This window comes from Brachypodium distachyon, chromosome 2 (assembly GCF_000005505.3).
Source record: "Brachypodium distachyon strain Bd21 chromosome 2, Brachypodium_distachyon_v3.0, whole genome shotgun sequence".
Taxonomy (NCBI): Eukaryota; Viridiplantae; Streptophyta; class Magnoliopsida; order Poales; family Poaceae; genus Brachypodium; species Brachypodium distachyon.
In genome coordinates, this window is record NC_016132.3 from 10,673,750 (window position 1) to 10,699,115 (window position 25,366).

General features: G+C 47.5%; 3 protein-coding genes across 3 annotated transcripts; all 3 read right to left on the reverse strand.

The window, feature by feature from the left end:
• Window positions 1-589: 589 nt before the first annotated feature.
• Window positions 590-4,012, reverse strand: LOC100838980 (GDSL esterase/lipase At1g09390). Its single transcript, XM_003565679.4, has 5 exons — window positions 3,586-4,012; window positions 1,865-2,050; window positions 1,557-1,720; window positions 1,206-1,476; window positions 590-1,127 (listed from the first exon to the last, which is right to left on the reverse strand). Exons 1-5 carry the CDS (start codon window positions 3,851-3,853, stop codon window positions 895-897), a joined length of 1,122 nt encoding a protein of 373 aa, XP_003565727.1. The 5' UTR covers window positions 3,854-4,012; the 3' UTR covers window positions 590-894.
• Window positions 4,013-8,857: 4,845 nt separating this feature from the next.
• LOC100839287 (GDSL esterase/lipase LIP-4) lies at window positions 8,858-12,133 on the reverse strand. The gene is made up of 5 exons (XM_003565680.4): window positions 11,790-12,133; window positions 10,074-10,259; window positions 9,770-9,927; window positions 9,388-9,658; window positions 8,858-9,311 (listed from the first exon to the last, which is right to left on the reverse strand). The coding sequence occupies exons 1-5, from the start codon at window positions 12,076-12,078 to the stop codon at window positions 9,079-9,081; spliced, it is 1,137 nt and encodes a 378-aa protein (XP_003565728.2). The 5' UTR covers window positions 12,079-12,133; the 3' UTR covers window positions 8,858-9,078.
• A 9,709-nt stretch (window positions 12,134-21,842) lies between these two features.
• On the reverse strand, window positions 21,843-24,998 carry LOC100839593 (crocetin glucosyltransferase, chloroplastic). The gene has a single exon (XM_010232551.3). It carries the CDS (start codon window positions 24,376-24,378, stop codon window positions 22,891-22,893), a length of 1,488 nt encoding a protein of 495 aa, XP_010230853.1. The 5' UTR covers window positions 24,379-24,998; the 3' UTR covers window positions 21,843-22,890.
• Between the last annotated feature and the right edge of the window lie 368 nt (window positions 24,999-25,366).

Below are 25,366 nucleotides of genomic sequence, written 5' to 3' on the forward strand. Positions count from 1 at the left end.
TGCAACCAAATAAAAGCTCTTTGCAGTTTTAGTTTCGTGATTAAATTTTGCATTTGTGCATTTTGATAACAGTTCTGATTAAAGGGATGGTGGACATTAAACAATGTTTCCTTCTCTCCTTTCCGCCGGGCTCCGAACAACACAAGATGTTTTCGATTTTGCCGGAGATTGCACCGTTGGATCTCCACGAGATAGTAGTAGACACAATTCCACACAATCCCACCAAAGGGATCGACGGAAAATTTCTTGAGTCAACGAGAAACATGCAAACAAGTCGGATCTTCGTGATATCCTACACGGCTGTGAGAAATCAAAACATCACTCGGTGTTTTAAGGTTTTCAGGAGATTCCACCATTGGATCGTGATGACATTTTACATTGTAGTACTAGACACAATTTCAAATAATCTCACCAGAGGGATCGTCGGAACAATTCTTGAGGCAGCAGATATCTTGCAAGAGAGAAATGAGGCAGGAGGAAGGAAAGAATAGGCGACTGTAGAGCAAGAGGAGGAAACGTGAAAAGACCATCTTACCTTTTTGAGTTTAAGGAGGGGGGTGTATTGAATCAGCCCTCTTCTGATAATTCCTTGAGCCAAAGAAAATATTGGATTTCGCAGTTTCCATTTTTCTGAGATCTTTGCAGTTCTGATCTAAAGACAAACAAGAGATCTAGCCCTGCGAATTGCGAGGGCCACCCCATCTCTGAACATTTCAAATGTACCACAAGGACACGTTATTTCTGAAGAAACCTATTCATTCCATGGAACAGCCACACGGACACGGTATATATGATCTCAATTGCATGAACGCACCGTACATTCATGGAGTTTCTCTCACGGTCGATCAGACAGCTTATAATTAGCAACGCTTGTTGTGTTGTAGCGTAAGTACGTCACGTGTTGCAGAAGTAGCCGAAGGGTAGCTTTGGCGTGGAGAACTCCGAGGACAGGATCTTGGCCGCGACGACGGCGTTGGCGGCGTCGGTGTAGTGGACACCGTCCCAGTTGACGAACTTGGAGCCGTCCTCGCACGCCCGGTAACCAGGGCCGAGGCAGCTCACGTTGAAGCTGTAGTTGTAAGGCGGCCCGCCGTAGCCGCAGCATGCCAGCAGCGGCTCCTCGAACCCTGAAACAACAACAGCAGCACGTCACTCAAAATTGATGTGGCAATCTTCTTCACGGCAAAGCTGATGAACGCACGTACCGTAGCCGGTGTGGTTGGCAATGAGGTCGTACTTGATGGCCAGGAGGTCGGTGTAGACGATGGTGGCACCTTTGAGCTGCGTCCTCAGCTTGTCGCAGATGGAACAGAGCTGATTGTTGAACTCGTAGGAAGCGCTGTTGAGAGTTTTGAGACAGCCGTTGTAGTCGAGATCGCTGTCGTCCGTCCTTGGCTCGGCGAGCTTTTGGGGCAGGCAGCCCAGGGGCCCCGTGCCGTGGACCCAGAAGTTCTTGGCTCCATTGTAGTACAAGGTCTGCGTCCAAAAAAAAGTGTGTGTCTAGTGTTAACCGATGTTACGTGTATACAATTTGGTAATTGTTAGTGCTTTAGTACCATGATGGCATCCTTTATCTCTGAGAGTATGGCTGGAATCCTCTGACTGATGACGTCGTCGTAGGGCACTCTGCTAGAGAACGCGGCGGAGAGATCGTTCTGGCCAATGTCGATTAGGTACAGCGCGTCCCGGAAACCATGCGCGTCCACCGGCATGCTCTCGCCTGCATGGATGGACAAGTGGACATCGACCGGCATTGGTGATCAGTCAGTCAGTGATCAGAATTCATTGAGCTAGCAACCGTGTTATCTGAATCTGAAGCCGGGGATGCAGTAGTACTGTGAAGACGCAACAAGAAGGCGTGTACCTCGGCTGGCGAGGTCGAGGGAGCGCTGCTTGAAGTGCAGGAACTGCTGCACCTGGACGTGCAGCGCGAAGGGCCTATCACGCGGCATGGTGGCCGCGCCCGCGATGGCGAAGTTGGCGCCGTTGCTGAAGTCGGAGCCCAGGGCCTCCAGGTACGGGCTCAGGTAGCTCATGTTCAGGCTCTCACCTGCGAGAGCCACCACAGTAATCAAACAAACGTACAGAATGAGCATAGAGCATACCCCAGAGTCTGTACAGGTCGTACGCGATGCAGAGTATGCAGGGCACCACACGGAACGACGGGTAGACCGATCCAACTAGAAAACGTACACGTACATCGATCCCCCAATTTTAAAGGGAGCAGGACATTGAACTCCTCCACACGGTTCTCTCTTCTCTGAACCTACACAGTAGCGAAACTGAACAGAAAACAAATTGATGACCACATCATCTACACTCAACAAAGTGCCTCGGCCTGCACACTAGGAGATAGGCCGTCCTCGACGGTGATTGACCGGTTACTACTGTCGGTTACCCAACCATTTGCTTCATGCTGCCGGTCTAAACTTAACTCTCTTTTTTGCGGGTAAAATTTAACTTAAACTTTCAATTTTTTAATAGAAACTTGAATATAAACTAACAAGAAATTCTGGTCTAGTATAAAGCTGAGAAAGCACTCTCACTACCCCCACGCCAAAGCTCTACGAGTCTGGATTAATTTTGGTGGGAACTTCGTGGGCGCGCACTTGTCATTTCGTTGAGATGGACCTTGTGCATGCGCGGTTGTCATTTCGGAGACTCGCAATTTAGCCGTCACATTTGATATTGGCCACCAAACAATGTGCCGGCCGACTGGTACGGCGTACTAGCCAATCACACTTTGAGGAAAAATTAAATCGAAAAGGCCAACTGGCACGAATAATAAGGGGGGAGGGTATGCTCTTTCTTTGAAGGGAAAATTGGCTGGGGGACACCGTTATTTTGTGGCTTTTGTCGAAACACACCGTCGGAATGTGTCTTTGTTCAGTACCATTACAATTTTGTGGACATTTGTCAGAACACATTGTATTATCTAAAACGGAAAGTTTGACTTTTTTCACATTAAATTATCATTCTACCCTTTAGCAAATGTGTCTAGAATCTTTCAAACTATTTGTTCGAAGCGTTTTTCTCTCCTAGAGCGCGGCAACAAAGGTGATGAATGCCCACATCGACCAACGATGGACCCTACTAGATGTCAAAAATTGATTCGTAGAAAGGGAAAAAAGTTTTCAAAATCGGATTTACGATGGTAGTCCCAAATAGAATGTCAAATTCTCAATTTTAGTCGACGCAGTGTGTTCTAGCAAATGTTCACGAAATTGTAATGGTACTGGACAAAGACACATTCCGACGATGTGTTTCGACAAAGGCCACAAAATAACGGTGTTCTTCGGCAAATTTCCCCTTCTTTGAACCGGGCAGCGGCATATATGCACGCTCTTTCTTTGAACCGGCCAGTTTAAGCAACGGGCGATATGATCCACTTCCGTGTGCTAATTATATATGTGCGGATAAAACAAACAAAAAATCCTGTGGTCATCTCATTAGAGTCGTTACACACTTTTCACGTACGTGGGAGTATTTAATTAGCCGGCCCACTACATGTATATGCATGTGTATTAAAACGATTCGCAGCGGGCGTGAGGATATGGAAAGATGCCATGTCATTGTCACACTCACAGAGGTAGTCGACGACGAGCCGGCCGTCGCAGAGCCGTCCGGTGGAGCGGCGGAAGTGCGTGCGGCCCTCCGGGAGCGGGAGGTAGCTCCCCAGCGCCGCGCCCATGCCGCCCGTGTCCGTGTTCGAGTCGCCCAACGCGAACACCACGGGCCGCCGCGCGCACGGCGACGCGGCCTCCTGCGCCGCGGCCGAGGCCAGGATCGTCGACGTGAACACAACCGCGATCGAGATCGCGGCAGCAAAGGCACCAGTGGTAATAGCTGCCATATATTTATGTAACCAGCTGACGAGGCCCCCGCCGTCACTGTAGCTAAGCTTGCGCACGGCTAGATGAGATGAGACAAGAAATCAATGTATGCGTGATCGCAAGAACAATTAACCCGGCCGGAGACGGGCACGCCTGTTTATAAGATAGCCGTGGTGTGGGTTCGCCACTACGTACGGCCACGCACGCGCGGTATAGTGGAGACGCTCGCACGAGAGGAACGGGCACGCAGCGTAGCCGTCCGATGATGAAAGATGCCAGTTTAGATATAGCTGCGACGACTAATGCTGAGATCAAGTGCTAGCTAGAACATGATCACAACTAAGTTCACGATCGACCTAAACGTGAAATGGGCTACTCTATCGGCCGTACTAGTCTGAATTTTTTTGCAGTACCTCATGCTCCATTCTGTTCTAACAGAGTACCAGGCAAAGACAATTTAGACTATTGACATTTGAGTTTAGGTGCATGCGTGTAGCTTTTGGTTAGGGTTCGACTTTATATATCTGAGTTTTAAGAAAGTACACGTGCAGTGCGTTTTTCTGCTTACAGCAGAAAATTCAGCCTGTTTTTGCCATTCATTGGACTCAGTACTCTGGTTCAGTTTCTACCATATGTTTTTAATTTCCTTCTCTTCGGTGGAGGGCAGCCCTCGGTGGAGCTGCTGTCCATACTATCGACGTGCTAATACATCACATGCATGACAGAGACTGCAAATCACATCCCCATATATATATAGACACGCGCGCACACACAACATAAGCCTTGAGAGTAGCAAGTAGTCAGGGCAGCTAGCCAAAAAACTATCTGCACACAAAGATAAGGCATTTGTAACATAAGACTGGGAAGGTAGTAAAGTAATTTTTTTATCTTTGTGTGAATCCTTCGGGGGTTCCTGAAAAGAAAAAACCCGTATGTAAGCTGTATTGTGAAATGAAATAGTTTTGTTTTTCCCTCGGTCTTTTTAGCATGTTTATATGGGTGGGTGCTTATGCTAGGGATCCTATAGGAGAAACCTCTGCGTGTAGTTCTCTGTTAAGCCGTGTGTATGGCGTTGAAATGAGAACCTTATAACCGTAGAGAAGTGTTTCCTTCGGGTGGAACTTCCTGGGAAGACGATAAGAAATCACCTAAATAAACCTGACTAAAGACGCTTAGGGAAATAAACTTAGCTACTCCTGAAGCAATATAGTAATAAATACGGTGAGTACTGAGTAGGATTATTACATCACTGCGAAAACCGTCGGTAGTTCCGTTGGCCTCACCAGCCTTAAAAGATCCTGCAAAAGATAATCATAATATTAAAATATTTAATTAACATATAACCTAATATTAGCCTTTATTTCCCTAAGCGTTTTTAGTCAGATTTATATGGGTGATTTCTTATCCTCTTTCCAGGCAGTTCCACCCGAAGGAACACTTCTCTACGGTTACAAGGTTCTCATTTCAACGCCATACACACGGCTTAACAGAGAACTAGACGCAGAAGTTTATATATATAGTACGGCCAGCAACTAGCAATATGCTACTCCTAGCTACGATCAAAAGGAGAAGGTTACAAATTGCAGGGCCGGGCGTAGTGTGCACCGCGCAATCACCATGTTGTGGCGTTGTGCGGTTGTGGGCACATCAACTGAGCAGACGTTCATAGGATCGATCAAGCGTGGTCCACATGCACTCCACGATTGCAACAACTTGACATGCTTATGCTGCCCGAAGGTCCAGCTTAATTGGCATATCCTTCCCAATTAAGTTCTAAGTTAACATTATAGCTAAGCTTGAATATCCACGGGCGCAGTCATATTGCTACTTGCTAGCAAAGACAAGCAACAAGCAAGTTACCGGTAACTAGATCTCTCTTTTGTGAGGATCAAGTTGAAGAAACAATAATGCATATATTATGGGACCGTGAATTCCTCGCCCAGTCTTGTTGGCAATTCATCTCACCGTTGAAGAGTTTTTTTTGCTTTTCAAAAGGAGAGCACCAAAGCCTCTGCATCGATCGATTCACACAATTATATTTTTTTTATTAAAATCTCTAATACTCATCATATCTCAAGCAAACGACTAAATTACAAAAAGCTTGAAAAATATATATTTCTTACCAAGCTTTTTGTTGGCACGTCAATGGCTGGTCATTGAGATGGATGTTGTCCAACTTGGCACAAGGATTGTTCCACCCTTGAAGCATATCTCAATCTCATTTTTGTACAAACTTCAGCTGAAGTACCAATGGCACAAAAATTCATTCAAAAAATGATGACGCAACATTCCAAAAAATGCATGCAACAATTATTTTTGGGTGTGTAACAAATACCCATTTATTGCAGAAAAAAGAGAGAGCTAAAATTGGCTTGCAACACACGTGACATGAAAAACCAATGCACGTGACGTACAAAAATCACCATAAACAACATCAAAGAAACACATTGGCAACATATATATTCAACCCTTAGTAACAAACTCCAAAATAATCACAACATCTCGCTCATTTGTCCGCAACAAACAATATGCATGGTTGCAACATTATTATCTACCTTCACAACATAAAAATCCAAAAATATACAAGCTTCTCACAGTCGTACACGTTTGAGATGTCGTCTTTGCTGATTCATTGGGCTCGCTAAAGCCCTGTCGAAGCTGGATTGGGCAACTCTGAATCTACTTCATTCAAGCCTAATGCCTCTTGGAGCTTGGTCATGCATGAATTCAAGCTTCACCATAAAGTCATCTCATACATGACGTGAGCTCCAGGAGAAGGAGGGCGCCCGAGATGATGGGCGGCAGCAGAAGAGAAGAATCTTCATGAAGGAAGAGTCGAGAGGAAGAGGAAGCCACTCAGAGAAAGGCGAGGACGATGGATGGGTGAGACTCTGGAGGGAAAATATGGGAGGCACGGGAGGAATCGAACCGATCAATCGACCATGGACAAGTGGAAAAATCTGTAAATAGGAAGAGGTTTCCGGGCCACAAGGTTGAGCATGATCAGCTAGCACAGCCGAAGCGAACGCGTTATGATCAGCTGGCCGATCTCTCTCTCAAAAAAAAAAAAGATATCCGAGATCTGAGATAGAGATAATTTACTTCACAATTGAAAGCTTGGAACAATCTTTCAAAAATTGAATTTACCATGTTTTTTTCAGAATAACAGTAGGCCAAAGCCTTCCGGCCCCATTGTATTAATGAAGACATGTATTACGGAGTTCTCACTCTGAATGTGCGGAAAGCAAAAGGTTCAACAATATGCAAACTCTTATAGGAGAGCAGCAAAAGAAACAAAGGCTACTGTCGGACCAGCTATAGAGCCAACAAAGAGCCTCAGCTACAGAGCACGGGGGGCATGAAAGAAAAACACTTGCAGCTCGTTTGGCAATCAAGAATTCATTTCATTTGATCAAAATGAAATGAAATCCAATTTTTGATAGGATTTCATTTGGTTGAATTTGAATTCTGGGTTGAAAAATCATGTTTGTCTACCACATGGAATTGAAGAGTGAGAGACAATTCTAGAGAATGATGGCTTTTAGAGAGGAACTGAGGCTAGTTATAGTATGATTCCATGAAATTTGAGATTGAATTCCCGTCGCTAATTTCGTGCCAACCAAACAAGTTGTTTTTTGAAATTCAAAATGAATTCTACAATTCTATTTCCAAATGATGGGTGCCAAACGAGGAGTTGGTAGTTTCTCTTATTAGCTTCGGTCTTTTTTTTTATCTTATGTTCCCAAAGGGACATATTGACTTCGGTCTTTGTATCGATCAACACAACACAAGTAGCCATTTGCCAGTTTTTAATCACCCACGACATGGGAAACTGAGATGGGATTCGTTACGTCATGGATGCCTGCATGCCAAGTATCCTTCATTTCATATAAATATAAAGTGTCACAATTTTGTTTAGGTATGCATGTACTACATACTTAAAACACATAAAATTACATGTAGAAAAAGTTGCGACGCTCAGTTTTGGACGAAGCGAGCAGTATACCTTACTAGATCAACAAGACATTGGGGCCGGACATGTCATGTGCATCGTCACAGGGCTAGTACTGTTTCTTCCGTGGACACGACGTGACGACGATGCGTACGCGAACCATTACCATTTCTTCAGAGAAAAAGAATGACCGATCTACCCGTCTGTCCCTGCTTCCGTCACCTATACGCTCGTCCGTTGCATCTGGATAATATTCAGCCAGCCAGTGCGTGGAGAAAACGATGGGCGCAATACAGCCGTTGCCTGCCGCCACAAGGTTGCATGCGCCGCGCTCGTTCATATCTTGGCCGGGTTGGGCGGTTTGGCACTTGATCTTATCTGCAACGACCAATTTAGCTAGTGCGAGATTGTGGCATCTTTACCTAGCTACATTACAATCCAAGCAATGTGATCGTATGGGCGTTCGAAAATTCATGAAGATATATTCCGAAAGAAGTTGACAGCAGAGACCCTGCATTACTCATCTGTTATGGCACAGAATTTTGATTTCGCACTCAACATGTGCATCTAGATAGTTGGTGCTTGCTGCAGCATGTGAAAATCGCAGGGATACATTGATTTATGGGTGCATCCACTTGGAGTTGATAGTGCTGGATATGTCGATCCGATTTGGATGGTAACGTATCCATTGCTCATGTACCATGTGTCCATGTTGTTGTAGTTCCATAAGCCATACGGCCATAGACAAATCTAGAACGCCAAGTTAACGCAGCCTGCTCATTGGCGGCCAATGCCGCTCAATTGCTCAAAGCCTAGCCACCCAAAGCCTAGCCACCCACAACCTAGCCAGACCCAAACCAGCCTCACGTCACCACATACTCACTATGACAGTATGACCTGCATTTTTCCTTGGCGACAGCAGGCGAACCTCAAAATATGCTTCCTGAATCCTGAGACACGGCATTGTTAAGGACTTTACTTTTCGCTATCAAGTTTATAACTATTTTGTCTTTTTGGCTCCCAGTAATTTGAATTCGAACTTGAAATTCCAAAGAAATGCTTGACAGAATAATAGCTACCCCCCTCAGGTTTTTTGAAAAAAGATGTTAACGATTTGGCGCTTAACCAAGGGAGTTTTCAAATTTCATCCAAACGGAAATTTCCGCCTGATACATTGCTCAATTCAATTCCCTTGAAGTTCTCGCTTGTCTACCTGTCGGTGGACCTTGAAAATGTCATATATTCATATCCCCTCTCCTATCTTTCTGAACTAGAAGGTAGTATGAAGAACTATTAGACTTTGCAGAATTGATCGAACTTGAGGTTAGGTTTGGAGTATGCAGAGCTCAGTATGCCTGCAGCCACAATGGCATTGGCAGCCTCGGTGAGGTGCACGCCGTCCCAGCTGATGAACTTCGAGCCGTCAGCACAGACCGTCGCATTTGGAGACTGACAGCTCCTGCTCAGATCATAGTTGTACGGGGGCCCTCCGTACCCACAGCATGTCATAAGTGGGCTGTCGAAACCTGAAGAAAAGCAATGGCCTTAATTATCTTACCAGATGGTATGTGAATTGGAGATCTAGTAGATTGATTAGCTCACCGTATTTCGTGTGGTTGGCCACAAGGTCATACTTGATAGCGAAGAGATCGGTGTACACAATGGTGGCGTCTTTCATCTGCACATTCAGTTGATCGCATAGGCTGCCCAGCACTGCGTTGAATGCAACTGCAGCTCTGTTGTAGGTGTTGAGACAACCATTCTGGTCAAGATCACTGTCGTTTTTACGCGGAATGGCGAGCTTCTGAGGCAAGCAACCAAGAGCCCCTGTACCGTGTATCCAGAAGTTCCGGCTCCCGTTGAAATACAGAGTCTGCATGTTTACAGAAAACACAAAGATGTTATGGTCTGTCTTGGCTACAAGAGAAAAGGGTAGAGGAACCCATTCACGACAGGCATAAAAGAAAAAAAAAACTTCGATCACCTGAACAGCATCCTTAATCTCAGCGAGTATTGGAGGGAATTTTGCAACTACTTGATCATATGGCAAGTTGGACAGAAGAGCGTTAACATCATTCTGTCCTATATCTATGGTATATAAAGCATTTTCGAACCCTTCTGCATCAATTGGAGCTTGCTGACCTGCGTATAGAAATAAGTTAGCTCATTTACAATCAACTGTGTATCTGCACCCAATCCCTTGTGAAAACATGTTGTGCACTACTATATTTTAGCTCTTGGGAAATTCGTTTCATCTGCGTTCGTGGAAAAAGAAACAACAAACAAACCTTGACTGATGAGTTCCAAGGATCTGGCTTTGAAGAACATGAACTCCTGCACCTGTACGTGTAATGCAAATAGAACGTCCCGCGGTAATGTCGTTGAACCGGCAATAGCGAAATTTACACCATTACTGTAATTGGAACCAAATGCCTTCAGATATGGACTCAAATAGGTTATGTTCAATCTTTCACCTGAATGTATTTGGTCATTCATGAACCCCAAAAAATCGCTATTAGTAAGGTCATCAGCAATATCCAACAATAAATTAGTGCTTACATGAGTGTATAACGTCTGATAGACTCGCTAAATTCCATAGCAGCAAGGAATTGAACTAGACATGGTAGAAAATCTACCCACTACTACTTCCTAAATGCTTAAAGGACCTGGCTTCTGTATAAAGCTATGCCCCTAGTATGGCCATCAGCAATATGCAACAAGGATCTCTTTCTTTTAAGGAAAATTGGTCCAGGGGACCCAGCTACATCTGGATTATATTAAGAAGTTAAATCCCTACCCATCTGGGTCCTTTTTCCTTTACACATTCACCACACCACACCATTACCGTCCGGTCAGGACTGCTTTTTATGCTATTACATGCCAGATCAGCCTTTTCTAATATGATGCACATTTACCCAAATATGTATACACGAAAACTTTCGTGCAAAAATATACATTTGTGTGTGCTTTAAAACTAATCGAATTCAATGCTCAAGTAGACCAGACATTTCTGTATTTTTGAAGTCTAGTGACATATGGGTAAATTTCATCGATGAAAACAGAGTAGGCCCTTCATAAATCATAACAGGTACTCAGCCATTGTGTTTCAGATAAACAGCACAGATTAAATGATCAATCACTGAAGTGATTGTCGGCACATTACCCTGCTACAGGATAGTCGGTGCAACATTTCAAAATAAAATAAAATTGCAGTACACGTCATTCCCAGTGGTTGCAGTTGCAGTGTTGCATCGGAGGCATGAATGCCACCGCTGATGCGCAAGCTGCCCCCATTGAAGAGGGAAGCACAAGCATTGAATGCTCGCGTCGCGTCAAAAGGTTGAGGCAGAGTTTGGACGCTCGGTCTCGCATGCACAGCTCAAGCAAAGGACACCATTTAATTGGAAGTGAGTGAGCCTCTCGTGTCAAAGATTGAAGAGAACAGCTGGGGCTGCCTGTGATCATGAATATCCTCTATCCTTTTGTTCAGATTTACAAGGACATGGGGATTGAATGAACAAATAGATGGAGGGAGGGACCAACTAAGCTAGGGGTACTACTCCACATGATATGAACATAGTTGCTTAGCTAATTACTCGAGCCGGTACATAAAGTCAGTTCAGGTTGAGCCGTGCCATGCTGTCATATGTGTAAGAAAAACAAGCTCCTTCGGAGTGAAAGGATATTCCGCAGAAAAATGCTTACAGATCAATTGAACCATTTTCAAAGGGGAGTTTGTGTTCAAATGCATTGCATGACACAAAGGACAAGTACTCTGACTTCTCACACGGGATTCATCAGGCCCATCTGTCAGTGTGAGCGACAGTGAGTGCTGTGCTTTAGCGACAGGTTAATATAGCGTTCTTCTTTACTGCACGCGCAATCTAAATCTATTCATGCACGGTAGCACTCCAGTAAGTCAGTAAACTAAAAAGGACAAAAAGAAGAGAATCTTGATGATAGAATAGTGTGGTTAATTTGGAGGGATTGGGGACGGAACTCACAGAGGAAGTCGATGACGAGGCGGCCGTCGCAGAAGCGGCCGGTGGGGTGGTGGAAGAAGGCGCGGCCCTCCGGCGGCGTGATGTGCCAGCCTTTGGCGGCCGCCATGCCGCCCGTGTCGGAGTTGGAGTCCCCGAAGTTGAACACCACGGGCCGGGCGCCGGGCCGGCACCTGAACCCGCCGGCGGCTGACGCCGGCCGCGGCAGCGAGAGCGCCATCAGCGCCAGCGAAAGCACGAGCGCCCATAGCCCGGCTGCCGACATTGGCGACCTACTTGGACCTCTGTCCATGGCCCGTGCCGTGCCCGTGCTTCTCGCTCTCTCTGATAGTATAAAGCGCTGGATTCTGCGAGGACATGGGTCATGGGGCATATATGCTGCTAGTGGGTGGGGCTGCCTGGGATACATGTGTGGGCGCGTGCACAGTTACCCGTTTTTTCCTCCTTCTCCTTCCACTCTTCATTTTTCAGTTATGTTTTATCCCGAAAAGATTTCTTGTGTGTCGCCCACAGGCCACAGCATACATGCGTAGAAATCAGGAAAATCAAATATGAGCCGGCATCCACGCAACTTTTGGGTGCCCTCGCTCTTTCTCAGTCGTCGTAAACTCAACACGCTCTCTAGAGAAACGTCCACGCGTAAGTGCTGCTGCTTTTTTTTTTTTTTGGCGAGGATAAGTGGCGCTACTTTGATGATTTGACTACGTGTGTTAACTTTGGCATACAAAGAAATCTGATTAGCTGACGATTGACGAAGTTATTAGTGGAATGACGATTAATCGCCTCAAGGAAACACCAGTTTCATATTGAGGGGAAGTTAATCAAACAGAGGAAATGAGTTAGCTCCTTTTATGAAAATTAATTAAGGAACCGGATCCAACGGTCGAGCAATTGATTGAGTCATAAGTAAAAAGCAGGAGACTTGGACATAGCAAAACTGAATTAATTAATTTTTTGCAATTCGGCAGTAGTTTTACTGATGCTCCCACACGCAACAGTATAAAATTTGTTGAAGTACCATAATTCCCTCTTATTAAAATCCATTTCTGTTTTCGAGGTGCACGTGAACTCTTGTGTCTGTCTTTGTCCTTTTGTTACGTGCGAGGGAGATAATCAGCTTGGTTAATTCACGTCGACCTTTGTCCTATGCATGCACGATTGCACGCGGTACCATGTTTGGTAATTTTTTTCCGCCCAGCGACCAGTGCTCAGTTGTCGATCTAGCTTGCTTATTCAAAATCTGCGACAAACTATACCATCTTAGCTTCTTTCTTTGTACCAAGAGAGGTTTTATTCTTTATTTTACCTATGTCAGAAATACGCAAAGTCTGGCATGTGACTATGTGAGCTTGGTGCTCCCTGTCGATGCCACAGATATGCAGTGCGATGAGCTACGGCCTACAGTTCCATGCATTATTGGAATTTTGGCAGAAAATTCGTCACATCTATGGATTTTGAAGTATGTTTGAACTGTTTTGTTTTGCATTCTGTCCTCTCAGCAGGCCACGTGATGGATCAAATCCAACCTTAGGCCCACTTTTGCTAGGATGGGATCTGGACCGCGCACCCAAACTACAGGAGGCGACGTACTCAATTGGATCAGTCCAGATCGCTGTCGTTATTTTTCTTCTGAAAAAGAGGTGGGGGGAAATCTCGGTCTACTGCTGCACCCGATCGCTAATTTTGTTTAATCATTTATGAAAATAATGCGCGTTTATAAATTTTTTTTCAAAATAATACGGCCTCGGTTTCATTGAGGCCGACTGGGCCTACCCGGTCTGGCCGAAGACGATAAGCCCCGGTCGGCATGGGCCAGGCCGACTGGAGGCCGGCAGCTTAGCCCAGGCGCCGACGGTAGGCTATCAGTCTGGCCCAAGCCGACAGGAGCCCAGTCGGCTTAGCCGAGACCGACAGGCCTGTCGGCCTAACCGTGGCTGATTGGAGGCTCGGTGGATCGCGGGCCCAATTTTTTTTTTCCTTTTTCCTTCCCTTCCCTTACCTTCTTCCTCCCATGCCCGAGCCAGAGGCAGCCCGTGCCTCTTTCTTCTTCCTCTGCTTTTCTTCTGTTCTTCCTTTTCTCCTCAAATGTCCCAATTTTCGAGCCCAAATTAGTGCAGTTTGATTTCATTTAACACACAAAATCACATCTTCTACCTAGTTGGCACCCAAAGACACCTCGATCTACTATTTTCATAGGCCATGTAGAGCTAATTTTGTGGTGCTAAGTTGGAGCAATGGTGGCGGTTTGGGGTAGTTTGGAGGTGGCGGTGGTGCTGATCCGGTGACTGGAAGCTGCTCGACATGAGGGTTTCACACACTTCAAGGGTAAATCCTAACCCCTCACATATTTATCTTATAATGTATATGTTTATGAGGGTACGTGTGTAGTTATATGTAGCAGTATGTTTTAGGGTTTGGTACTGCTCATTATTTTGTACAACGGTTAATGTCGTACTGCTCAGTATTTGACGCGTACTGCTTAGTATTTGACGCGTGTAAATATTATGGCCGGTAGCAATATGTTTGGATAGGCTAGATTTTTTTTATGCCGTACTGTTTAGTATTCGACACGTCTTAATATTTTTAATATGTCGTACTGCTTAGTATTTGACGCGTCTAAACATTTTTGTAGGCATCAGAGATGTCCGGTGTAGTGAAGTTTGTTTTTTTTACTAAGATTCTGGTATTGTCTTAACAACTAAGCACGGAGTTGATCTGAGTCAGTTTAAGTATGTGGAGTTGGATCTAACGGCCCCTCAAACATGGACCTTTAGTCAGTTGCAGGAATGGTTGGTAGGATGTTTAGGGCTCAGTCCTGAAACATACACCGTTAGTATGCAAGCACCCAGGTGGGACTTGGATTCTTCATCAGACGAAGATGAGTCTTCAGATTCTTCACTGGAGCTGACAATCTTCTTGGATGATTTCTTGGTCTTGAGTTCAATGTTGTTGTTCTTCGAACTAGATCCCGAACCATGGATCAACCTCTTTTCTTCTTGGTCAAGCTCATAGGACACAATTCTTTCAAGCAATTAGGTGGGAGTTAGCTCCTTGAAGTCTGGCCTATGCTTGATCAACTCACAGACAGTGGTGTACTCCATGGGGAGAGCTCGAAGAAACCTTCTGTTTTGCATCAAGTCAGTGATATTGTGATCATCAAGAGTATTCGGTTCATTCACAATGGTGCTTATGCGGTCGTAGAGTGAAAAAACAGTCTCACTGGGCTCAAGCATAAATTTGTCAAACTAACTGATGAGGCGAGTAACTCTAGAATCTTTGACAGTGGTTGTCCCTTCATGGACTTCAGCGAGAAGATCCCAAATCTTCTTTGCATCAACACGGTTACTGATTTTGTTGAACTCAGCATCACTGACAGTTGAGAAGATGATATCACAAGCTTTGGCATTTGCTTGATACTTCTTCAGAGAAATAGGATCATATCCAGAGATGGGTCCCTGAGGAACAACAAAGCCGTTCGTGACTGCTTTCCAAGCACAAGGGTCAGTAGATATGATGTGAATCTTAATGCGATTTTTCCAAAAAGCATAATTGGTACTGCTAAGAACATGTAGCTTCCCTTCCTTAGACATACTTCTTCCTCAGGTGGTTAAACCAAAACAAGGAAGCCTTGCTCTGATACCAAGTGAAAGATCGAGTACGTCACAGAGGGGGGGTGAATGTGACCAGTTTTAATTCTTTCTTCGAAATATGAAGACTGAAGAGTGAAAACAGTCACAGTACTTCAACAACAGAGATTACACTTAGCAATTTTTAGAGTAGCAGCAAAAAGAAGAAAGATGAACAAGTTTATAGGAGCAGCAATGAAGGGAAAACACAATGAATCAGTTATACTTCAACAGAGAGTAAAAGTTGAGGAACGAAATCACCAGGACTGAGGACACAGGGATTTGTTTTCTGAAGTTCAGATTGTTGGCACAATCCTACGTCTCCGTTGAGGGGGATGAGTCACACAAGACTCGCGGACACACAAGTCCACTCAATACTCCTGAGCTAAGACCTAAGTCTCGCCCAGTTACTCGTGGTAGATCTTGAGGTGATCTCCAGACCTTCACAGACTGGTTGATGGCAAATCACAATCTTCGATTGCTCTTCAACGCTGACTCCTAGCCGTCTAGGTGATGCCAATCACCAAGATTAACAAGCTTCAAGTGCTTGGCTAGAGAGGGGATCACATTCTTCACACTCAGTTCAGCTCTAAGGGTTTATCAGGTGTTCTTCAAAACAACTCACTGGGGATCACTACCGAACTCCTTCGGGGTGGGTCGTCTTATATAGCCTTGGCCACGGCTGATCTAGCCGTCGTGACCCATTGGATAAAGTGATCCCTGAGACTCCAGCTCACACTTTATCACTTTGTCTCACAACGGTTAGATTAGATGGTCAAGCACGAAAGCGACAGATTTTTCAAACACATTTGAAATCAGAGTGAAGACTTCACGCGGAAGTTTCTGTGAAGCCTGAAATGCTTCATTCTTCACTCTGACGAAAAACACTCACACAGAAAATGGTTTTCGCCTAAGCTGAACATGAAGAATAGGTTTCACCTGAACCAGCTCCACACTTCAAACCCCCCTTAATAGTACGGCGTTCCTATACTCAAGTGAAGAAAAAGCTACGGAAAGACCTATGAAGAATGCTACGCTTCATGTTCTTCACCGTTCTTCGCTGAGTTCTTCATACTTCAAGCCAGTACCTGTACTTCAACTTTTAAGGGTCATCGATGCTGGTTAAACCAACTCTTCCGAGGAACTAAAACCTGAAACACTCCGTGTAACTCATTAGTTCCTCAACCATGTTGTCATCATTCATCAAAACCCATACAGGGGCAAGGTTTTCCTTTCAAAGGGGATCAACGACACCTGTCGCCTTAATCCAGGTTTTCGCTCATGAGACCAATCCAGCTGAAGGCGAGGGTGAATCAAGTTATGACTTGTCCAATGCAAACTTCATGTCGAATGCTGGAGGTGGTGGTTGTGAATCAGGCCAGAGCTCCGAGGCAGTAGGAGAGGATGATTGAAGTGGCGAGGCAGATGCGGACGAAGAAGATGGGCACTTGCAGAACCAGATGGAGGATGAAGATACAGATGGTCGTAGTTCTTATAACGATGAGTCTCATGAGTCATACGAAGAGGAGGTGCCGATTTCTGCATCATGGAATTAGGACTTCTCTTCAGCTATGACCGTGAACGATGGGCACGACTCTGCATGGCAATATCACCAGAACAACATTATTGCGAAGGGTGCCAGATTTTCTGATAGGAAACATCTGCAGATAATTGCTTGGGCAATGTCCACGCAAAGGGTTTTCAAAACAACAGTCTCCTCACAAAAATATCTACAATGTAGTGCGAACAAATAGATTGTCCCGGGAGGGTGCATGGCTATGTCCTTAAGTATGACACAGATTGGATTGTGAGTGAATTGGTGTTGCACCATATGTCATTCCCAATATCCCTCAAGACCATTGTAACCTCTCGTCGACGCTTCTTGCTCGGTTGCTTTACACGGAGATAGTGGAGAGCAAAGCAATGGAAGTGAAGGCCATCATGCATAAGGTCCGGGTCAGGTTTAAGTACAACATTTCGTATGGCAAGGCTTGGAGGGCTCAGGAGAGGCTATTGAGGAAAGATTTGGTTCATTTTTCGACTCTTACGACTCTGTTGTCCGCCTCCTCCATACACAGCAAGCCCGTAATTCAGGCACCTATGTCGACATCCAACACTTCCTGTACCTAGAGTATCCTACGGTGAGGGTGTTGTATCGAGTGTTCTTCAATTTGGGTGTATGCGTCCAAGATTTCGGTCATTGTCGACCAGTGATATGCGTAGATGGCACTTTTCTCACTGGCAAATTTAGGGGGCAGATCTTGACCACCATTGGTCAAGACGACGACAATCAAATCGTTCCGCTGGCATTTGCTTTCGTGGAGGGTGAGAACACTGGAAGTTGGTTATGGTTTTTCTGGCAGCTGAAGAGCAGTTGTGCATGATAAGCCGAATGTGTGCATCCTTCATGACAGACATGCAGGCATACTAAGTGCGATAAGGACACTGACAAACCCTGGCCCTGATGAACAAACTCCATGGGTTGACATGCAGAGTCGTTGGTGCATTCGACATTTGGGGGCCAACTTCTTCTCGCAGTTCAGGAACAAGTCACTTATAAATCTATTCAAAAAACATAGGGAGGAACAACGACGTTTCTTTGATGAGTTATGGAGGAAAAACAGGGAGGAAGCTCATCGCATGGTAGAAGAGGAACGAAGGTGCAAGGAGGCCCGTGAGGCGGAAAGGGAGAGGCAAAGAGAAAGGGCCGCCGTGGCAAAGGCTGCAGAAGAACGTGACGATAAGACTGGAAATGGCCTAAGTGGACTCAGTAGTGCTTGTACTATGTTTCAATTGAATTTGCTATCTTTAATCTCAGTCCAATTGCGGTATTATCGATGTATGTTAATTTAGTCGCGCCTTGGTTCTGTAACCAGCACATGCAATTGCGATATTATCGATGTATGTTAATTTACCAAGTTGTCAAGTCTTTTGGTTCACAAAAATTGTATGGAATGGAGACAACATGGGCAGGAGTCCATCCCACGTATGCATTGATCATGCAACTAAGCAGCTTCGCCGAAGATGATTAGGTGATTAGTTCCAATCGGCTTCAGCGAAACCAATTACTGGAAGAAAGAAAAAAAGAGCTGGCAACCAGTCTCCCTGGGCGTAACCAACTGGTCCAGTCGGCCTGGCCCAAGCCGACTGGGCTGTAATTGACCTTGGTGTGGCCGACAAAAGCCTGTTGGCCTGGCGGCTGAGCTGCCGGCCTCCGGTCGGCCTGGCCCTGGCCGACTGGGGCTTATCAACTTTGGCCAGGCCGAGTAGGCCCAGTCAGTCTCGTCGGAACGGAGGCCGTATTATTTAAAAAAAATGTGTATTATTTTCAAAATTGATTAAAAAAAATTAGCCACACGATCGCTCGATCCTAGGACATCGCGGTCTATTACGTGAAGTTAGGCCCTATTTATTTGGACTTCTGCTTCAGCTTTTGGTGCTTCTAGCAATCTCAAAAGCACTTCTCCCTTTTACACATGAAGCTGAGAAGCACCTCCGGACGTGCTTCTCAGCTAGCACGTTGGGGAATGTCAAAAGCACTTCTCCCTTCTACAATTTTGTCATCGGACACATGGGGAATGTCAAGATGCGAATCATGGGTACAGAGCCGTTGATTTTGAAGGACCGTGATGGAGCTTGTTTTTGTTGGATTGCTTTGAAATGCACCATGGACCGCACATGCTTGTGTAGTTAGCAAGAGGTCGAGGGGCGCTTGATCGAAGCAGAGCTAGCATGAAGCTAGGAGGTGTTGTGCAAGGGAGGGGGAAGGGAGTTGGACTGTTGGAGTAGAGCAAACGATGGTGACACAACCCTAGAGGAGATATGAGGCTGGGTGCTTCTAAGAGAGATGAAACATGATTGATGTTTAGGTCGGGGTCAGATGGGAGATCGAGGGTTTTAAAATTTGGACCAAGTTCGAGTGAAAAATGTGAAATTTTGGGTATGAGAAGCGAGGGAAATTGTTCTACACCAACTTTTTTTTTCACGTCAAGACATTAGAGGATAAGTTGGCAAATGAAATTGCCCCAAAATCAAGTTTTTTTTTCTTAGGCTTTATGTCGTTGTAAAGCACAAAAGATGTTTCAAAACCTGAAAAAGAACTGAGCATTGGTATGTCCCTAATAGCCTTCGAGTTCCGTCCTTTCATGCCACCTCATCTCTCATGTTGTAGTCAATATGTTAACCCCTGTGAAAGACGGGAACGAATAGGGAGCGACCGTTCGCTCTTAGCCTTTCGGCGTGACTCACAGACTAAAGTTGCCTCCCCCACAAAACTGAAGTTGCCACTTCTTTGGGTAAGTTGCCCCCTATGGAGGGCAAGTTGCAATGAGACACGTGGCGCGATCGCAGCCACGTTCTTCCCGATCGGACGGTCAGCTGATCATTCGCTTCGAAAAAACTAAACAGTGAGCATTCGCTACTTAGACTGAAGAGTACATTGGGGGATGTGGTCACTTATTGATTTTTCATGAAGTATTTAAATGAGAAAGAATATGGATTATGCGCTCTAAAACAGTTAAATCATAGCACACCATTGTTTCTAAACATGTAAACATGTGTTGTGTGGTGTATTTCTTTACTCCGTGAAAACGCTCAGGGATTGTACCAGACTGGCAGCAGAGGTATATTATTTACTCCTATATTTGGCCCCTTTGAACGTGGGTCCGTAAGGAATGTTTGCTGAATGTTTTCTCGCCCGCCACTCTGCTGGTTGAACTTTGAGTTTGGATAGTTTGTGTTAGTCGGTAGCAGGTGGTGTGCCAACGCCGAGACGGATGCGGTGCAGTGGTTTTCTTGTTACTGCCCGGATCCGCTTCCCCCGATTTCTCTTTTTCTGCTTAAATTCTGTAAGCTAGAGATTGTGTTATTTCCGTTTCAGTGAAATGAAAAATGGGAAGGCCCGATTCAAAAAATAAATAAAGGTAAATGTAAAAGTAAACGTTGCTCTCTCCTTTCCGGTTTATGAAGCCCCCGCGCATCCCTAGGTTAAAGGTTTAACTAATGTAACATGAGTTTTATATCACAAAAATTATGCCGTTAGAAACGTCACATGTGATATAATGGTATACCTCCGTCCTGAAAATAAGTGAAATGGATTTGTATAAGATTTATACAAATCGACGTCAATTATTTCAGGACTGAGGGAGTACAACTTTTGTGACGCAACTCTCAGTTCGAAAGGGCAACGATTTATTGCCCTCACGGCGCACCACCTGTTACGTTAAATTTTCAATCTAGGAATGCGCGGGCCCCTTAAACCGTAATGGAGATAGCAGTAAACAAACAAATTTTTTTTGTAAAAGATGGAATAAATTTCACAGAACCACACGTATTGAGAAAGTTTTCTCACCGAGCCCCCACTTTTGCTAATTTGTCCGCAAAACCACACATTTTGTGTCCAATTGTCTCACTTCACCCAAAATAACGGTTTAAACGCAGTTGACGATATTTCTTACATGTGGGTCCCGCATGTCAGACGTGACGCTTTTTTCATTGGACCCCTTGCCTTTTTCTTTCTTTTTTTGCCTCATCCTCTCTTCTTCTTCTTCTTCTTCTTCTTCTTCTTCTTCTTCTTCTACCAATGGCTCCCTGGCGGCCTTGCGAGCGTTGTCGATAGGGTGCTGTCACGGCTCGTCGTGGACGTTGCCGGTGTCCAGGCTCGGGACCAGTAGAGCCTGGAGGTCGGCGGCCGTGCTGCCGGACTGGTGGACGAGAAGCACTTGCCTACCTTTTGGTATGGATGCCGTGGGATTGGGAAGCACCACTACTACTACTAGAAACGAGATGCTGGCAGGACCAAGTACCGCTGGCTCCTCCTGGACATTTGCCGCCACCGGCGAGACCACGCTCACGGTGATCTCTTCCTCGGCTCCATCGGCGCCGCCCCGACAAAATTGAGATGAACTATTGCTACGCGCCGCCGCCCGCCGCCGCGCTGCGGCGCCGCCCCGCCTGCCGCACCGCCCTGCCCGCATGCCCGCCGCCCGCCGCTTCGCCCTCCGTGCCGCCGCGCTGCTGCCCCGCCTTGCCGCGCCGCCCGTCGCCCTGCCCTCCGAGCCGCCGCGCTGCTGCCCGCCCTTCCACCCCTCCGGCCGCCCCGTCGCCTTGCTGCCCGCCTGCCGCCGTGCAGCCTAAGGAGTTGATGTGAGACAAGGAGGGGCTGCCATTGGTAGAAGAAGAAAAGAGGACAGTGGAAAAAAAAAGAAAAAAGACAAGGGGCCCAATGAAAAAAGCGTCATGTCTTACATGCGGGACCCACATGTAAGAAATACCGTCAACTTCGCTTAAACCGTTGTTTTGGGCGAAGTGAGACAATTGGACACAAAACGTGTGGTTTTGTGGACAAATTAGCAAAATGGGGGCTCAGTGAGAAGACTGCCTCAAAACGTGTGGTTTTGTGAAATTTACTCTAAAAGATGAAATTTCTGTGTAGCAGCAATCCGGATGGCAATGGTACCCAATACCCGCATACCCGACGGGTATGTATCCGTTTAAGATACGGGTATGGTAAAAAAAATACCCGTGGGTATGTAAATGGTAAAATTTTGTACCCGACGGGTATGGTATTGGAGTACCCGAACCCCTATACCCGTATACCCGCACCTGTGGCAGCCCATTACAAAAGCCCAGTAAATCTTGCCTAGCCCCAATAAGTTTGGTATATACTTCCGGAATCTCCCTAAACCTAACCCTAATCAATTCACCCCATCCATCCGCCTCCTCCACCAGCCGCCCTGGGGTCGCGCCGCCGCCTCCTCCCTCGGTCCCTCCTGCTCCCTCCGCCGCCGCTCCACCTCCTTCATCTCCGGCTCCCTCTGCCAGTCCGCCGACGCCCCGCACATCCTCCCTCCTCCACTGCTCCTTGACGCCCCGACGCCTCGCCTCCTTCCTCCTCCACTGCTCCGGTCCTCCTCCTCCAGTCTGTGCCGGCTAACGCCCCCACCTCCTCCACCCTCCACTCCGGCTTGCGCCCCTGCCTCCTCCCGGTCTCCGGCAGCGGCGACGCATCAAGACGAGGGAAGCGGTGGCAATGCACCCGACGCCGTGGCTTGTGGGATCCGGCCGATGGTGCCCCCGCCGCTGCCGGATCGGGACCCGACGCCATGGGATCCGGTGGACCCTGCCCCCGCTGCCGTCAGATTGAGTCCCGACGCCGTGGATCTGGCACGCCGCCGCCGTTCCTGTCGCGGCATGGAGACAATGAGGGATTTCAAGGATTTTTTTTTCTGCGATTTCCTCTTCTGCTTTTTTCTGTGTTTTTTTCGCGACTTATTGTTGGTGGCGGGTCAGGTAAAAATACCCACGGGTTACCCGTACCCGTGACGGGTGGCGGTTATGGTAAAGTTTCATACCCGACCACGGGTACGGGGTTGAGGCTCGGGTCGTCGGGTACGGATATGGTAGAGCTGTACCCATGACCGAACCCGTCGGTTGCCATCCGGAAGCAGCAAGAGATTTACTTCCAGCGATGCGAGGATTTAACCATCTAGTGCGTTGCGCGGTAACCCTGACACGAACGCTCGGAGATTCTTGTCCAGCGTCCCGGCGCTGGCGATCGCCTCCATGGCCCGCTCCCTCCATCTGCTCGCATTTGCTCGGATCCCCACGGCTACGTCGTCGACGTTTCCCATGACCGCCTCCACGCACCTCCGGATCTCGCCTCCTTCCGCCACGCCCTCGCCGTCCACCCGCGCGCGCACCCCGACGCCAGCGCACTCCTCCACGATCCACGCCACCGTCGGCTGGTCCGTCCACTGCGGCACGGCCACGACGGGCACGCCGCAGGCGACGCTCTCCAGCGCCGAGTTCCAGCCGCAGTGCGTCACGAAGCACCCCACCGCCGGTTGCGAGAGCACCCGAGCCTGGTCGCACCAGTCCACCACCATCCCGTTATTCGTGCCCTCCAATAACTCCGTATCTGGGAATTCTTCGTCTGCGGCGGCAGCCGTGCTGGATACCCATAGGTACGGCCGGCCGGTGGCTTCTAGTCCTCGCCTCAGCTCAGCCTCCTGCCGCTTGCTCGCCGCGATTAAGCTGCCGAACGACACGTATACCACGGACCGCGCCGCCTTCGTGCCTAGCCACTCCTCCATGGACGCCTGCTTCTCGACGTCGTGGCCGCCGAACAGAGACAGGTCTGTGCTCGAAGGAGACGACGCGTCGTCCGGCTCCGGCGGCACTACCGGCCCGACGGCGACGAGCTCGAACTGCGGCACCGCACGGAGCGCCTCTGGCTCAAGCGCGTCGAACGTGTTGACGAGCACCTTGGGCCTGTGCTGCTGCTGCTGCTGCTGCTCATCGTCGTCCAGCGCCAAGAAGAGCTCCCGCAGCGTTTGCAGCACCGTGTGCCGCTGTTGCTCCGGCGCGGTGGTTAACACGATGGACGGGAGCGCGCGGGGCCTGAGCGGCGGCAGCCCCGGCAAGCTGACGATACCGTCCTCGTCGTCGGCGCAGGAAGCGAGAACGGCTTCGTGGCCGTGGAAGAAGTGGTAGTACACGGCGAAGACAGCAGCCGGCTGGATCCAGAACAGCGCCGCGGGGACGCCGTGGGCGCGCGCCACGTCGGGCGCCCACGGGACGAGGAAGGTGTACACGACGCGGGTCACGGGGCGGCCGCGCCGGGCGAGGCGTGCGACGACGCCCGAGAGCGTCTCGCAGCCGACGGCGCGGGCTCGGGGGCCGTAGGAGCGGACGTCGTGGATCTCAGGGTCGAAACCTTCGTCGAAGCCGTCGGAGTAAGGAGCGTGCAGCATGCCGTTGCCTTCGATGGCCTCCTCGTCGGGTGACGCGAGCGAGGGGAACATGCGGCGGTGGCCCGAGACGGCCGTGGACACCGTGACCAGGGCTGCGCCGGCGACGCGCGCGGCGAGGCGGCGCACCGGGTTGATGTGGCCCTGCAGTGGGCTGGTCACGAACAGCAGGTGCGGCTGCGGCGCCGGCGGATTTTCCCGACGGCGGCTCTCCATTGATTCAGATGCCTTGGACCGCGCAGGATTGATTTGTTCGGTTCTTGCGATGTTGCTGCAAAAGGAGGTAATGATGCACGATCGGTCGGTCGGTCAGCAGCCGGCATCAGCGGTCCTATCTGCAGTCTGTGTCAACTGTTCAGCTTTAAACATGACGGTTCTGCCGCAACATCAACTAGACAATGCCAAGAGAGAGGAAATTTCACGTTACACCGCTTACTGGGACGTACAACGCCACTTCTACGATTCTTTTAGATTTCATCACGTATATTATTCTAATGAATTGCGAATAGGTCTTAATAGCGTGCCATACGAACTAACCACGTTTTGACCTGTGGGTCTCGCATGTTAGTGCCAACGTGGACCGAGCCACTTACCATGGTGGACCAGGTCGGGTCTGAACCAACCGATTAAGATGAAATCATGCCCGATTCAGTGGAGCCAGACACGACCCGACCCGATTACCATATTTTGGAACCTAATTAGATATGATTTCCTTTTAACCAGTTGGCTCCAAACCCGGCCCGGTTCACCGTGACAAAGGGCTCGGTACACGTTGACACTGACATGCGGGGCCCATATATCAAAAACGTGATTAACTCGTCTAACACGCTATTAGGACCTATCCGCAACTAATTTATGTGATGAAATCTGCAAAAATTTCGTAGAAGTGATGTTTTGTGCAACAACGTCCCCAATAGGCGGTGGAATGTGCAATTTTTTTTGCCCGTACCCTGGTAATCGCTGACTCAGGACTGTACGCTCTCTAAACTTCCCATTCTAAAATATAGTTCGTATTTTTTTTTGAAAAGGTAACACAGTGCGTATTACTTTTACTCACTATTAAACTTTTTAGTGTTTATCTAAACTTATACTCACTCGGATGCATAGAAAGTTGTATTCCCTCCGTCCAACAAAGGATGTCTCAACTTTGACTAAATTTGAATGCATCTATACGTTAAGTCATGTCTAGATACATCCAAATTTT